Source organism: Cervus canadensis, chromosome 3 (genome assembly GCF_019320065.1).
Source record: "Cervus canadensis isolate Bull #8, Minnesota chromosome 3, ASM1932006v1, whole genome shotgun sequence".
Lineage (NCBI taxonomy): Eukaryota > Metazoa > Chordata > Mammalia > Artiodactyla > Cervidae > Cervus > Cervus canadensis.
The window spans coordinates 84,384,385-84,401,452 of record NC_057388.1 but is presented as its reverse complement, the minus strand read 5'-3'; the positions used below and the strand labels follow the sequence as shown (position 1 = coordinate 84,401,452).

The window sequence follows — 17,068 nt, the reverse complement described above, 5'->3', positions numbered from 1 at the left end:
TCAAACTTGGTTTTTTATGTCGTCTTGAAAGGTGTTATAGCACATTGAGCAGTGCAGGGCACCAGGGATGACTCTTTACACTCTTGCATCTTTCTCATAAGCAAGTCTCTCATTTTCCCATTTTAATAGTAATTTAGTCTTTTTTAAGCATAGGTAGGAATAATGATGAAATAATTAATAGGAGAATGAAATTGCAAAATATTTCAAGATAAAGGAAAATACATGATTAAAAATTCCATAATGGATCTTAGATTTATAAAAGGGTAAAAAGCAGCCATATGGTTATCACAAGCAAGAGTGTGTTTTATTCTGTTAAAAAAGAATGTGTTTTATTCTATTAAAAAATAAGTGAATTTACCTTTAATCTTTGGAAGACTGCTAAGAGAAAAAATGTCACAAAATAACACTCCTTACAAATAGTTAGAACTACTGACAAAGGAAACCCCAGAACTAAAAACTGGGTCCGATAGACCCTCCACATGAAGAGATGAGGATGTAATATATTTTCACTGTTTTTGAAGATGCTCGTTAAGGTTTTGTTTTTAAAGTTTTTTAAAACACATATAAATCCATGGCTGATTCATGTCAATGTACAGCAAAAATCACTACAATATTGTAATTAGCCTCCAACTAATAAAAATAAATGAAAATAAATAAAGTTTTTTATGTTCTGTCAGTTAATTGTTGTCCCCTCCTCACAGAATCAGGTTTCTGTTTTTCCTTTTTACCTCCAGTCCTGTCTCCCCATTTTCCCATTCCTTCTGCTTTCTCCATACTCCTCTGTTCTCCTCCATCTCCTTCTCCCTTCCCCCTCTTGGTGTTCTTTCTCCTTTTCTTCTATTTTTGTTCTGTGTCTTGTTTTTACATTTACAAACGTAGGTATCATTTATTTTAGATCGTAGACATTTGTTTCCTCTGCTTTGTATATGAAGAATTTGTTTTTTCAACGTGATCTCTTTTTTAAATGGGAAATCTTACACTGTTCAAACTTCTAATGAGACAAATCTTATAACAGGAGACAAACAGTACTCAAACAGGACACATTGAAAGTGTCAGTCTAAGGTGGGTGAGAAGACAGCTTTCTACCTGGTTATAGACCTCCTAATGTGATAATGCAGAGGGTTTATTCTGGGTACTAACATCCTCATCAGAAGGCTTACCACTTCTTGGTGTATCAGTGAAACTTACTTGGAAAGCAGTCTGTGTTCCACGAAGAGGTGCAGTTAGAGACTGAGATATCCTACCTGCCTACCTGAAATCATCTTCAAAAGAAGGTTAAGATGGGTGATCATTGAAGCAGTTGTTCCATGTGTAAACTTTTCACTAGCCCTAATTTCAGCTGTTTTTCTCTGTCTCCCTTAATCCCAAAGGCTCCCGTCTTTGCTGTAGCTGCTTAGGAGTATTTTCTGTTTGCATCCTCCTCTGTCCATCTGATCCCTTAACCATCTACTTTCCCAACTTCCTGAAATAATGTTGATGTCTTTTCACCCTCCTCTCCTCAGCTCTCCTCTCCTTTCACTACTTTGGGCTTATCTTTTCCTCTGTCTGCACTGTCACGAGTATAGTATTGAGAAGGAGGGAAATCAACGCATATTTTCAGTGTTCATTTTTCTGAAACTTCTACTTTAAATGATAACATCTGTTGTAGTTTTTGCTACCGGTTTGAAGTTACTTGTTTTTCATGCAGCCCAACTATCATTATATTTGGTTAGTTTTTTTTCTTTTGCCAGTTTAAATTGTATGAAATACCCCTCTTGTTTTGATGTGTAACCTTTTGTAAGTATTAATAGCAGATCATCACTTTTCCTTTTAATTTGGTATTATATAGTTTTCTATGAATTGTTCATTTGAATTTCATATTCACGGTAAAACCCTGGGGTTTCTTTTTGTAGTATGTTCACTCTTGAAATATCCTATGGTATTTTTTGTTTGTTTTTGCTCTAAATTTAATTGTGTTTATAAATTATGTTATTTAAATATTTTATCTGTTTTACAATTTATAAATTTGAGGTAATAAAAATGACAGACAATTTACATTAAGTAGGGTTTTTATTTTTGTTTTATTAAACTTTCTAAAATGAATTTTTTGTGAAACATTTTTGCAAAATAATTTGGCAGTGCGTTTCAAGAGAGAAGAAAATTTCTTTATGTTTTGATCCTATTCTTAGAAGACTAAAGGAAGGAATAAAGTTTGATGTTTTGAACTCAGTATTATTATTTTATTAGATGCTTTGAAATACAAAAAGTCAGGTAAAATATTTTTGTGTTTTCCAGATTATTGTTCAGTTGTAACAATTGTGGACCAGACAAATGTAAAACTAACCTGCCTGTTCTTTAGTGGAAATTATGAAGCCCTTCCAATGATTTATAAAAATGGAGATATCGTTCGCTTTCACAGGCTGAAGGTATAACTCATACTGTTTAGAACTTATATTTGTTTGAAGAGAACTCAGCATTGCTCACTGAAACTAGTTAACGCTAATTATATATGGTTGCTTTGTTAGAACGTGACTTCAGGCATTTCAAGAGATAAGAAGAAATGTAAATAAGATCAGACTTCAAGTGATTTATATTAGGAAACCTCTTTATTTGAACAAACTACCTGCCCTCCGTCTACAGAAGTGTTAGCTGCTGTCATTCAGACTAGCTGCATTCTGTGAAAGAATTTTAGTAAAAAAGCAAAACTATTAGATAGTATGTGATTTTTTAATAATCAACTTTTCAGTACTTTAATATTTTCAGTCTCTTAATTTTTAAACATTTAGTTCCTTGCTATTTTGCTCTTGTTACATGAGTTTCAATGCAACTCCTTCACTATCTTTGTTGTCTTTTCTTCTAATGCTTCGGTTTATCTGTGGTTCTTGTGATCACTGATGCTCATAAATGAGTGAGGTACTCAGGGTGTATTCTATCAGTGGTCTTAGATATGGTGGGAAATAACTCTGCTGCTCTATTAATGCCTTTCCTCTGAGAACAGAAGAATATTGGAGAACATTGGTTAAAGAGAACTGGAAAGATTATTATTATAGCACTATATTACATGCTTATCCACATTTCAAAAAAAAATAGCTGATTGGCACACATTACTGTTTCCTATAGTACAGTTGACCTTTGAACAACACAGTTTTAAACTTCACAGGTCCAGTTATGCACAGATTCTTTTCAGTAGTAAACAATATCCCATGGTTAGTTGAATCCATGGATGCTGAAATGAGGAGAGAGGGCTGACTGTAAGTTATAAGAGGATTTTCAGTTACATGGATGGTTGGTGCCCTTAACCTCAGTGTTCATGGACAACTATATTTACAATTTTTGTCTGTTGTTTAATTGAAGTGGAATATACATCTCTCTTTCCACAGTACTAGCATGCTCATATATCTAACACTCTAGAAACTTCCACCATACCCTCACCTAGGGTTGCCATTCACACTCTTCCCACCCCTAGCAGTAAATAATCTCATAACTTCTCACAACATTTATTAGTTTCTCTACATTTGTTCTTTATATAAAAAGAATACAGTTAGTCTTTTTTTTTTGAACGTTTGGTTTATGCTTGTTTGATTCAACTGTACTATTGCATATAGTTTTTACTTTCTTCATTTTCACTGCTAAATGGTATACCATTGTTTGAATACACTAGAATTTGTATATTTATTCTGTTAGTTGTTCAAGTAGTTTTCAGTTTGGGCTATTATGCTGCTATAGACAGTCTAGTACATATATTTTACTGAATATGTATAATTATATAATATACACATTTACATATAATTATGTAATTATAATGTATATTATATAATATGCATTTCAGTTGATTGTATACCAAGGATTGTAGTTCCTAAGTTCAAGGCTGTGCATATGTTTGCTTTAGTTTATAGCTAAACTATGTATTTAATTTTGCAGAGTGATTTTTACCACTTATACTCTCAGTGATACAGAAGAATTCTAGTTGTTCCCCATTTTCACCAGCACTTGATATTTTCCAGTTTTTTGAATTTCAACCATTCTGTTGCATTTGTATTAGTATCTTATTGTGATTTTAACTTGAATTTCCCTGAAAAATTAAGAAACTGAGAACCTTTTAAAGTCTGTGTGTCTTCTGAAGCATAAAGTGTCCATTGGAGTCTTTGGCTCATTTTTTATAGGATTTTAAACTCCCATTTCTTAATGATTTGTGAAAGTTCTTTATATATTTAGGCTACAGATCTTTTGTCAGGTATATGGATTGTGAATATCTTTTTCACTCTATGTGGTGCCTACTTACCCTCTTAATGGTGTCTTTGGATGAACAAAAGTTCTTTATTTTAATATATTCTGCTTTATTAACTTTTGTTTTATGATCAGTACTTTTTTAATTTCTTGTTTAAGAGCTCTTTGTCTACTCATTTTATGAAGATAGCTTCTAAGTTTTCCTCGAAGTCATTACAATTTTCTTGTTTCATATTTAGACCTGTAATTTCCTTTTCCTACAATTTTGAAGTTAAAGTTTTTCTGCCTCATGAAAACAGGAAATGTGCCCTTCTTTTTCAATTCTGGAAGAGTTTATGCAAGATTACAGAGTTTTTTCCTTACTTAAATGCTTGGTAAAGCTATCTGAGTTTGATGATTTCTTTATTGATAGATTATCTTAATGAATTAAGATTTCTTTAAGACGAATGAGGTTTTTTTAATTCTATCAGCTTTGGTGTATTCAATTTTTAGAAAAAATTATATCATTATCAAAAATTATTTCATTCAAATTGCTGACTTTATTGATATAAATTTGGTCATATGTTATTCATCTTTTAGGTGTTTGATGGATTTGTAATGACAAATCCTTTTTTGCAGTCTTAATATTATGATTTGTGTTTCTTTTCTTTTTTTCCAAATCCACCTTTTTCTAGGGTTATTATTTTTGTTAATCTCTTCAGAGAGCTAGTTTTTAGCTTTGATTTTCTCTACTATATGTTTCTATGTCTCTTACCTTTGATTGTGTTTCCCTTCTACTTTCCTTGGATTTGAGATAATATTCTTTGTGCAGCATCTTGAGATAGAAGCCTAAATTTCTGATTTTTAACCGTTATTCCTTTGTAAAATATTCACTTATTTCTATAAATTTTTCTCTATGTACTGCTTTAGTTATATCAAACAAGTTTTAATACATCACAGTTTAAGCATCCATCAGTTGAATACATTTTCCAATTTTCCATAAATATATAAATATATTTATTAATATCAGACAGTATTACAGGAGACTTAAAAGGCATTTCATAAGTTCAAAAGGATTGTTTTATGGTGATGTAACAGTCATAAATGCATGTGCACCTAATAACTGAGCTTCAAAATTCAGAAAGCCAGTGTTTTTAAGGTTTATCTGAGTTCTCTCAGTCAGACTGATGAAACCTTAGCCTCAGCTCCGTTTTATCCACTTCATACTCTTTTATTTTGAGTGTTCTAGTTTTCCCTACAATATTCATAAGTAACTATCTCTTATTATCCTTTTTCTTTTTATAAACTATATCTTAAAATAAGCTAATGATTGTCTTGTCAGTAAAAGTGTACTGATAGTATTAGGGGAGCTACCACATAGCTCTTTAAAAAATAAAAATAAATTTTGCATAATGTTTTACAGTTTACATGGTAAAAGGATCACATGGTACTAAAGGATTTTGACGTAGCTGAGTAGATTTTTATCATTTCATATTCTAATTATTTAAAGATTATGTCCTCTAATATCTGTACTGGCAAAATTTTATAGTCTCCTGTTTCCAGTTCCTAGGTTCTACATCAGTAACCTGTTTGTTTTCTTTTCTACGTTGCCACTTTCTTAGATCCAAGTATATAAAAAGGAGACTCAAGGTATCACCAGCTCTGGCTTTGCATCTTTGACATTTGAGGGAACTTTGGGGGCTCCTATCATTCCTCGTACTGCAAGCAAGTGTTTTAACTTCACTGCTGAGGACCAGAAAATGGTAGAAGCTTTACGTATTTGGGCATCAACTCATATTTCACCTTCTTCAATATTAGTCAAATTGTGTGATGTCCAGCCAATGCAGTATTTTGACCTGACTTGCCAGCTCTTGGGCAAAGCCGAAGTGGATGGAGCATCATTTCTTCTAAAGGTAGGTATTTTTAAGTACTTAAAACTGTAAGTTAGCATGACCTCAAAGCCAAAAAGACCTTTTATTTCAGCATTCTGATGGAATAAATAAGCAGCTATGTATTAAGAACTTAAAATCTAACCTTTTTAATGGTCCTGTATTTCCATGCATCCTTATTCTTGAATTTCCCTTCTTCATCCTAAACTTTTAGAGAAAAATAGTGTTATCAGTTCTATATTTTAAATATAGTGTACTTTATGCTGTTTATGTATTTCTTATTTTAGTACTGGTAAAAAGAGTTGTTTCCTCTTGCTATTTTTAAACTACATTTCAAAAAATGTGTGGTTTTGTTGCTTTATGTGGATGTAGCCTTTCTTCTCACTTATTTGCTTTCTTGGTTTGTTGTCATTGGGTTCTCTTCTGGGTTATTTCACTACCTGCTTCATGGGTAGATCATGGATGGTTTTGAAGTGTTTATTTTTCTTGTATTTTGTTTTGTTTTTAAATCCACAGGATTAAAAAGGTGGCCTAAGACCCATCTAATCTTTGTTTATATCTATTCGAGTTTATTTATGAATAGCTTCTGGAGAGGTCTGTTGTCTGATATTATCTTCACCGAACCCTGCCAAGGAAGGATGCTGTTAAACAAACGCTTCAGCCCTGCTTCTGTGGTTCTTTCTTAGCTTTCTGCTCTTTACAATGATGGAACGTAATGGGAAATGGAGTTCAGTGTCATTGGGCGGATATTGGGGTATCAGATGTATCTTGCCCATATTAAAAAAAATAGCAAAGATAGAAATGATTGAATAAAATAGGAAGTTTCTGAAGTTGAAAATAGCACATATTTATATATACATGAGATAATCTGAGAAAATAAATGTGTGCTATAAAAAAGGGTGAATGAGTTAAATATGACAAAACTGAAGCTAAAGAAACATAAAATCATCCAAACAAAATGAGAAGGTATTTTAAGTCCACCAGTCGTACTTTATGCCCAAAGTGACTTACTTAACAAATGAACATTTGTTAATCATCAAACATTTCTAACGATAATGAATCTGCTGTGCACAGAAATATTCTCCATCTTTTGACTGCTGTGTTGTTAGTATGTAATTCTGAGGTAAAACCTGCCACCTTTTAGCTGACATAGCTGAATCTACATTTTCTCTCTAAAGCAAGAAATCATGCGCGCATCCCACTTTTATCAATAGCATTTTCAGATAAGTAAAAACAACTTTCCTGTAGAGATTATTTTAAAATATAGCATTCAGCTTTGAATATAAGAAATTATTTTAGTAAGATTTCCTTGAGGACAATTTGAAAGAAATCTCAGAAGTCTCTCTATACATCTCAACAACTCTTTTCATAAATTATTTTATACTAATAATTTAAAATGTGAGAAAATGCCTTTAAGGGAATATTTCTCCATATATTTCTTACAGTGACAAAAATCAGAAAAAACTTGGGCACTAGCAATAGAGAATTTTGTGAATTATTTATGTATTATGGAATACTGTACTCTAAAATGACATTGTAGACATAAACTTACTGAGATAGAAATACACAATATTCTCTTTAGTGATTAATGCACCTTCACTTATATACTAAAAAATGTTTCCTATACCTAGCAAAAATATATTGAAATGAATATATAGCAATATTTTACTCATTTTACATATAGGAAGTCAGATTTTAATACTTTCTTTTCTGAAGTTGATTTTCCTATCCCAACCTGGAACTATATATTTTTTAAATTTTATTTTGAAAACAAAAGGAGCCAGATCTTACTCCAAATGAGTTCTGGTCACCATGGAATATAACATAATTGTTTCTCCTCTCAACTGAGATGATACTAATATCAGTCTCCTTGTTAGTAACTATAATACATTCACTTTAACTATTCTAGTAGACATGATTCCCCTATATAGTGCTGTTTCTAAAAGAAATTAATTTTAATTATAGGTTATTAAGACTATTATGTTAATAAGATAAGTTAAAGGCTATGTCTGGAGGTATACTCAAAGACAAAATTTAGAGCCTTAAATGTCTTCATGAACAAAGAAAGAAAAAAAGGCATAGCGTATTAGAATAATCTTTCAAGTCAAGAAATTGAAAAAGTAACAAACATAACTGTGGAAAGTACAAGGTAGTATTTTAATAAGGTATTTAATTTGGGGTAGGTAATCTTAGCATTGCCCAGAAATTTAAAAGATTTTTTTAAAAACAATACTTAATAAAAAAGTTTCTCTCCTTGCCATCCTCTCTTGTTTCCATGCTGCTATTAATATAATAATAAAAATAACATTAGCATTTCAAATTGACAAAGAAAGATTGTTAAATGGTGATTGTTATCTATTTGGAAAAAAGATCTATATATAATATGCAAATTCCTAACACATTGAGTTTTGATACAAGATTGCAAAAGTTCCAGAATTTCAAAGCAAAGTCTGACTTACACTCTACTCTTTTAGTCCATCCTTCAAAAGACTCATGAATTGGTCTGTAGAGCCATTTAAAGTCTCAAAAACATGTACACACAATGAAAGAACAAACTCCAAGTAAAGCTAAGTGTCTGGGACATAATGTTACTACTTCCAACGTTATTGTCCTAGCTCTTTTAAGTGACAGAGCTAGTGACACAAACTCACGATACTTTAACACCTACACTGGCACCAGCATTATTTAATACTTCCTCTGTAAGCTGACCCTGGCAGACACTTGTATAGAAATGTGGTGTTTTCCAAACAACCCCATCAGAAAATAGGCAGAAGACCTAAAATGACATTTCTCCAAAGAAGACATGAAAATGGCCAAAATGCACATGAAAAGATGCTCAATATCACTAATTATTAGAGAAACACAAATCAGAACTACAGTGAGTTATCAAAACTGGGCAAAATAGCCATTATTAAAAAGTCTACAAATAACAAAGGCTGGAGAGCGTAGGGAGAAAGGGAAGCTTCCTACACTGTTGGTGAGAATGTAAATTGGTGCAGCCACCGTGGAGAACAGTGTGAAAGTTCCTTAAAAAACTTAAAAATAGAGTTACCATATGATCTAGCAGTCCTGTTCCTGGGCATATATATGGAAAAGGCAAAAGCTAATTTGAAAAGATACATCCAGTTTTCATAGCAGCACTATTTACAATACCCAAGACATGGAAGCAGCGTAAATATCTATGAACAGATGAATGAATAAAGAAGATATACATTTTTATGTGCGTGCATGCACACACACACACACACACACACACTAGAATATTATTTAGCCAAAAAAAGAATGAAATAATGCCATTTGCAGCAACATGGATGGACCTAGATATTATGGTACTAAGTAAAGAGAAAGACAAACAGCATATGATATCACTTATGATTGGAATCTTAAAAAATAAATGAACTTATTTACAAAACAGAAATAGACTTATAAACATAGAAAACAAATTTATGGTTACCAAAAGGGAAAGGACAAGGGGAGGAATAAATTAGGCATTTGGAATCAATAGATACACACTACTATATATAAAGTAAACAATAAGGACCTGTATATAGCACAGAGAACTATATTCAATATCTTGTAATAACCTACAATGGAAAAGAATATGAAAAAGGTAACATGTATGTATGTGCGTGCTCACACATGTGTAACTGGTTGCACACATGTGTGACTGAATCACTTTGTTGTACACCTGAAACTAACACATTGTAAATGAGCTCTACATCAACTAAAAAAAAGCAAAAACAGTTAAAGAAAGAAATGTGTTTTCTACTTCAGTTCAGTTTTCTACTTAAGTAGCTTGTTTTCTCGTGTACAGCCAGACTTTGGACATGCAGGGCCATTCCCACCTCTATTAAATGTCTTTCGCAATGCCTTTTTAGCATAACAAAGCATCAGTCATCTCTACCAACCTAGCACAGGCTAGTTCAGGTCTTGAGGATGGGATAGTGCATCCTTGTCCTGGGCTCCTTTCCCATCTCTGTCTCAAGGTAACTTAAGTAGCAATTCAGCATACCTTTCCCTTTTCAAGGACCCATGATTTTCATTCATTTGTGTTCATTACATCTAATATAAGGTTGCTTGAAAAACTACCCAGCAGTAAAGTAAGACATAAAAGCAGAGTAGAATGCCAGTTTGGTAAAAAGGAAAAGACATATATATTATAAATACACAAAAGAAAAAAGAATAAAATTAAGCAATGTGTTAATCATTTTTCTAAGCTCAGTTTGAATTTTTTTACTTATATTTTATTCATTGCCTCTACATAGGTAGTCCTTGTACAATCAGGAAAAAATATAGATCATATTTAAAGCTTACCAGATAATTGGGGGAATATATTTAATTACTTTTAAGCCATATCACCAGCAAATAAACCTCTTTTAGCCTCCACAGTTTTATAAAAAGATCATAAATGTTTTGTTCTGCCTCTTATGCAGGTATGGGATGGCACCAGGACCCCATTCCCATCTTGGAGAGTCTTAATACAAGACGTTGCTCTTGAAGGTGATTTAAGTCGCATCCATCAGCTGCAGAATCTGACAGTAGACATTTTAGTCTATGATAACCATGTTCAAGTGGCTAAATCTCTAAAGGTGATGTTACATTGCAAACTTGTTTGTCTTTTGTATTTTCATTAATTTTAGGGTAAATCACATGGTAGGTGATATTTGAGGTCCAGAAATTAACTCCAAATTTATTTTTTCTTTAATTTCTAATTTGTAAAATGCATGTTTAAAATAAATTATTAGATGATACATTAAATTACAATGGCTTGAACAACTTTTTAAAATTTAAGAGCATTTCTGAATATCTTAAAGCTGTGCCCAATTTTGCTATGAAAATAAGAAATAAAAATTTCATCCTGCAATAAAATTTGCTGAAACTGATGGAGGATGTATGAAATATTTGTAAACTTAAAAAATGCTAAGCTTTTTTAATTGGTTTGATAAAATCCAGTCTTTAACTTTGTACTCATTGGTCTAAGAAATTGTTAATCTACCTCTAAAATATATTGTAAATTGTGTGTATCATGCAGTTTATTAGAATTTGCTCAGTTTTTGAGATAAAATTTTCTAGGTAAAAGCATCCTGCTTAATTATGGCACTTCTTGTTTATTAATAACACTTTGAAGAATATTTTTCTTCATTTTACTCTATTTTATGTTTGCAAGTATCCTTTCTTGCCAAGAATAGTATCACTAATAATAGCAATCATAATGGTAACATTGATGAAGCACTTCATATGTATTTAGCACTGTCTCGGGCAGTAGGTACTATCATTTCTGTTACAAATGAGAAAACTGAGGCACTCAGAGAGGTTAAGCCCAAGATTTCACAGCCACTTGGGTGAAGCCTGTATTTGAATGTACAGTGTCTGCTTCTAGAGCTAATCCTCTTAAGCAGTATAAAGAAATGATTTCCTTTATTGCAAATAAAGCTTCCATCCTACCTTGAGGGAGTTATACAGCCAACTTAATAGGAAGAAAACAGTGAAAGTGAATTGCAGTTTTTTTTAGATATGAATTTTACTGCCTAATTTCTTTTTTGCAAATAAATGTTCTTGAAGAGGAAATATTTCCACTTCCATATCATGTTACAAATAAGCCCACCCAACTCAAGAAATTAGGTTCAAGTCCAGGTCAAGGAAGGTGATAAGTGCACTTTTTTTTCCCTTGGGAGTGTGTTCATACTTTATGTCAGAAAACTGACAGTTGAAGATATATTTTGATGCTTTTCCCTGATTTTATCTGCATTGATTAGTTTCAAAAATAATATAATGATAAAGCCAATTCTAAAATCTTTTTAAGATACAGGTAGAGTTCTTTTACAAATGAAAAAATTTACATTTAAAATTGGACTTTTACCATTTAATTCCCTTCCTGTGCTGCTTCTCTAGGTCTTTCTGTTCCTCTCCTGTCCAAGTCCTGAACAGTACCTACCAAGTGCTTTCCGTATTGTAAGGGTGAAGTGAATACTATCTTCTGATGAATGAATCAATCAGTGAGCCTCCTGAAATTTAAAAAAATTTTTTCTTCTCCCTTTTCGCTGCTTTATCTCACCCACTAGAGGGTGCTCTGAGCACACATAATTAAGAAAATGTAGGCAATTAATTTTTATCTAAAGATATCATGACATATTTATCTGTAATGTAATAGAAAAATGGAAAGAATTTTATCTGTATATAAGTAATATAACTGTAGGCTTTTATTTAATGTACACTGATAGCATATTTTATTTGTTCTGAGGTAACCTCCATACCAACCATTTCATACTACTTTAAGAAATCCCCAGAGTCGAATGATACTGATAGCCAATGAATTCTTATCAGTGCTTGAAGAAAACTGGTTAAAATTGCATATGTATATTGAAATGCATGGAATGCATGTATTTTTGTTGAGTAGGAACAGGAAAAATGTGGTTTTTATTATATTTAATAAAGAACAGTTAAGGCAGTTATAAAGCACGATATAATTGAATTCTCTGTACAATACATTTTACAACTTAAGTTTTTTTAGCGGTAACGTTTTTAACATTTTTCTGAAAATTTGCTTTTTAAGTAAGATATCACATTCCCTATATGTTTAATACACAAACACACACATAATGACATTTCAAACATTTTGTCTATAAATGAAAGCAGGGTATTTTCAGTCCCCAGACTTACTCTGACACAATTTAAAAATAATTATAAAATATACCTAGTTAGTATGTTTGGCATTCGGTGACCCAAGAACTATAGTTTGATTATTTTCAGACATATACAGGTTATTAAAAATGTTAAATCTAAAGGGAAAGTTTTGAAAGTTTATAAGGAATATTTAAATTATTTGAAACGGAATAATAATTTCTTAATAGCCAGTTTGTTTTGCTTTTTTGGTTTATGTATTAAAATGGACTTTTATAACAGTGTTTAGAAATATGTTTTATAATTTTTGAGTTATGATTCCCTCACCTGTATTTTTGGAATATTACCACATTAACAACAAGACTATTTATTATGTATTTGTCTATTTTAACAGAGCATCTGGCATATTTTATAGTATATTTAGCAAGCTTAAAAAAATACAATGCTGCCTCCAGAAGGAATTTCTGGAAATAGCAACTTGTCATTTTTATAGCCTGTGTATATACAAATTCTCTCTTGATCTTTAAAATATGATTTTGTTTAATTATGAAATGCATTAGTAGAGACAAACGAACATCCATGTGTCTGTCACCCAAACTTAATATTTATAAATGTTTTGCACACTTATTTTAGGTACTTTTAACTTTAAGAAATGAAACTCTACATGTGGAACCTTCTTTGTACTTCTGCTTATCCTAATTTTTTGCTTCCCAATATCCTCTTTTTATTTATCCTAACATGTAGGTGTATACAACCATGTTTAGTATGCTTTTATTTTATGATTTTTTTCTGAAAAATGCATATAGTTATTTATCATTCTATAAATTGCTTTTCTCCTTTGACATTATATTTCTAAGATTTATGCATGATCATACATGTGTCTCCATTAAAACCAGCCTGTTTTAATTTTTATACCTTTATTTTTAAATGATACTTCACAGGTTTTAAATGATACCTCACTCCTAATTCAGTCTTCAAAACTAACTTAACTATTCACTTTCAGATCAGCTTTTACAGTTGCAGGAAAGGCACTGGGGATTTTGACAGAAATTGCATTGATTTTAAAGAATAATTAATTAGGAAATTATCATTATATTTTGAAACTTTTCACTTATGGATATGGTATCTTTCACCTGGGTCTGCCCTTAAGTACTTTTTAGATTACATACAAATACTATTCTAATATATTGAGTATATTAAAAAGAATTATAGAGTAATAAATGTTCAAAAAGAATGAGATAGAAGTGCATAAATAGAAATATATTTTATATTTTCTTTTTACTTTACTTTGGAGACCATGAGGAAAATCAATTTGTCATCCTTTTTTTTCTTTTTCCTTTTGTGTTTTTTTCCTTTGAGTTTATTTACCCTGCTCCCCTGCTGTTCTGTCAGTGTTAGAAGTCAGAGAAGAAAAGACTAAATGTTTGCCTCTTTATAAAACACATGATTATTTGGGAAAAGTATCCTTGAGAATGAAGAAGTAGCTCAAGGAGTGTGGATTTCCCCCTCCTTTTCTTTCCCCCACCATTTCTCTCCTCTATCAAATCGAGAGAGTGATGATGAGAAATACAATGAACTGAGACAGTAATAAGCAGAGGTGGGAAATTGATTTATAATAAATGTGATTTAGGTTTTACAGCTTCTTCCTTTAGTAGATGTCAGTTGCTTTAATAATGTTCTGTATGTATCTCTTTATAAGTCTTCTTAAGAGAGTATCAATACTCTATATTAAAGGTATTTTTAGGACTCAGTTCAGTCGCTCAGTCATGTCTGACTCTTTGTGATCCTGTGGATTGCAGCATGCCAGGCTTCCTTGTCCATAAGCAACTCCCGGAGCTTGATCAAACTCATGTCCATAGAATCGGTGATGCCATCCCACCATCTCATCCTCTGTCGTCCCTTTCTCCTCCTGCCTTCAATTTTTCCCAGCATCAAGGTCTTTTCCAATGAGTCAGTTCTTCACATCAGGTGGCCAAAGTACTGTAGCTTCAGCTACAGCATCAGTCCTTCCAATGAATATTCAGGACTGATCTCCTTTAGGATGGACTGGTTTGATCTCCTAGCAGTCCAAGGGACTCTCAAGAGACTTCTCCACACCACAGTTCAAAAGCATCAATTCTTTGGTGCTCAGCTTTCTTTATAGTCCAACTCTCACATCCATATATGACTACTGGAAAAACCATAGCTTTGACTAGATGGACCTTTGTTGGTGAAGTAATGTCTCTGCTTTTTAATATGCTGTCTAGATTGATCATAGCTTTTCTTGCAAGGAGCAAGCATCTTTTAATTTCATGGCTGCAGTCACCATCTGCAGTGATTTTGGAGCCCAAAAAAATAAAGTCTGTCACTGTTTGCATTGTTTCCCCATCTACTTGCCCATGAAGTGATGGGACCAGGTGCCATGATCTTAGTTTTCTGAATGTTGAGTTTTAAGCCAACTTTTTCACTGTCTTCTTTCACTTTCATCAAGAGGCTTTTAAGTTCTTCTTCGCTTTCTGCCATAAGGGTGCTGTCATCTGCATATCTGAGGTTATTGATATTTCTCCCAGCAATCTTCATTTCATTTGTGCTTCATCCAGTCCAGCATTTCTCATGATGTACTCTGCATATAAGTTAAATAAGCAGGGTGACAAGATACAGCCTTGACAGACTCCTTTACCTATTTGGAACCAGTCTGTTGTTCCATGTCCAGTTCTAACTGTTGCTTCCTGACCTACATGCAGATTTCTCAAGAGGCTGGTCAGGTGGTCTGGTATTCCTATCTCTTGAAGAATTTTCCACACTTTATTGTGATCCACACAGTCAAAGGCTTCAGCACAGTCAATAAAGCAGAAATAGATGTTTTTCCGGAACTCTCTTGCTTTTTCCATGATCCAGCAGTTGTTGGCAATTTAATCTCTGGTTCCTCTGCCTTTTCTAAATCCAGCTTGAACATCTGGAAGTTCACAGTTCACGTACTGTTGAAGCCTGGCTTGGAGAATGTTGAGCATTGCCTTGCTAGCATGAGGGATGAGTGTAATTGTGCAGTAGTGTGAGCACTCTTAGGCATTGCCTTGCTTTGGGACTGGAATGAAAACTGACCTTTTCCAGTCCTGTGGCCACTGCCGAGTTTTCCAGATTTGCTGGCATATTGAATGCAGCATTTTCACAGCATCATCTTTTAGGATTTGAAATAGCTCAACTAGAATTCCAACACTTCCACTAGCTTTGTTCATAGTGATGCTTCCTAAGGCCCACTTGACTTCACAATCCAGGTTGTCTGGCTCTAATCCAGTGATCACACCATCATGGTTATCTGGGTCATGAAGATCCTCTTTGTATAGTTCTTCTGTGTATTCTTGCCACCTCTTCTTAATATCTTCTGCTTCTGTTAGGTCCATACCATTCCTGTCCTTTATTGAGCCCATCTTTGCATGAAATGTTTCCTTGGTATCTCTAATTTTCTTAAAGAGATCTCTAGTCTTTCCCATTCTGTTATTTTCCTCTATTTCTTTGCATTGATCACTGAGGAGGGCATTCTTGCTATTCTTTGGAACCGTGCATTCAGATGGGTATATCTTTCCTGTTCTCCTTTGCCTTTAGTTTCTCTTCTTTTCTCAGCTATTTGTAAGGCTTCCTCAGGCAACCATTTTGCCTTTTTGCATTTCTTTTTCTTGGGGATGGCCTTGATCACTGCCTCTTGTGCAGTGTCACAAACCTCCGTCCATAGTTCTTCAAGCACTCTGTCTATCAGATCTAATCCTTTGAATCTGTTTCTCACTACCACTGTATAATCGTAAGGGATTTGATTCAGGTCATACCTGAATGGTCTAGTGATTTTCCCTACTTTATTTAATTTAAGTCTGAATTTGGAAATAAGAAGTTCATGATCTAAGCCACAGTCAGCTCCCGGTCTTGTTTTTGCTGACTGTATAGAGCTTCTCCATCTTTGGCTGCAAAGAATGTATCTGATTTCGGTGTTGTCCATCTGGTGATGTCCATGTGTAGAGTCTTCTCTTGTGTTGTTGGAAGAGGGTGTTTGCTAAGTCCAGTGTATTCTCTTGGCAAAATTCTGTTAGCCTTTGCCCTGTTTCGTTTTGTACTCCAAGGCCCAATTTCCCTGTTATTCTGGGTATCTCTTGACTTCCTACTTTTGCATTCTAGTTCCCTATAATGAAAAGGACATCTTTTTTGGGTGTTAGTTCTGTAAGGTCTTGTAGGTCTTAATAGAACCGTTCAGCTTCAGCTTCTTCAGCATTACTAGTTGGGACATGGACTTGGATTACTGTGATATCAAATGGTTTGCCTTGAAAACAATCAGTGGTCATTCTGTTGTTTTTGAGATTGCATCCAAGTCCTGCATTTCAGACTCTCTTGTTTACTCTGATGGCTAC

The 17,068-nt window shown here is 33.2% G+C and overlaps 1 protein-coding gene across 12 annotated transcripts in view; it reads left to right on the top strand.

The window, feature by feature from the left end:
* POT1 (protection of telomeres 1) overlaps nt 1-17,068 on the top strand; it is a 91,156-nt gene that overhangs the window by 43,761 nt on the left and 30,327 nt on the right. For all 12 annotated transcript variants that reach the window (XM_043463626.1, XM_043463627.1, XM_043463623.1 and 9 more), the window contains 3 exons: nt 2,275-2,405; nt 5,808-6,098; nt 10,508-10,663. In XM_043463626.1, coding sequence (XP_043319561.1) covers nt 2,275-2,405; nt 5,808-6,098; nt 10,508-10,663 — 578 coding nt within the window. The remainder of the gene's footprint in view (nt 1-2,274; nt 2,406-5,807; nt 6,099-10,507; nt 10,664-17,068) is intronic.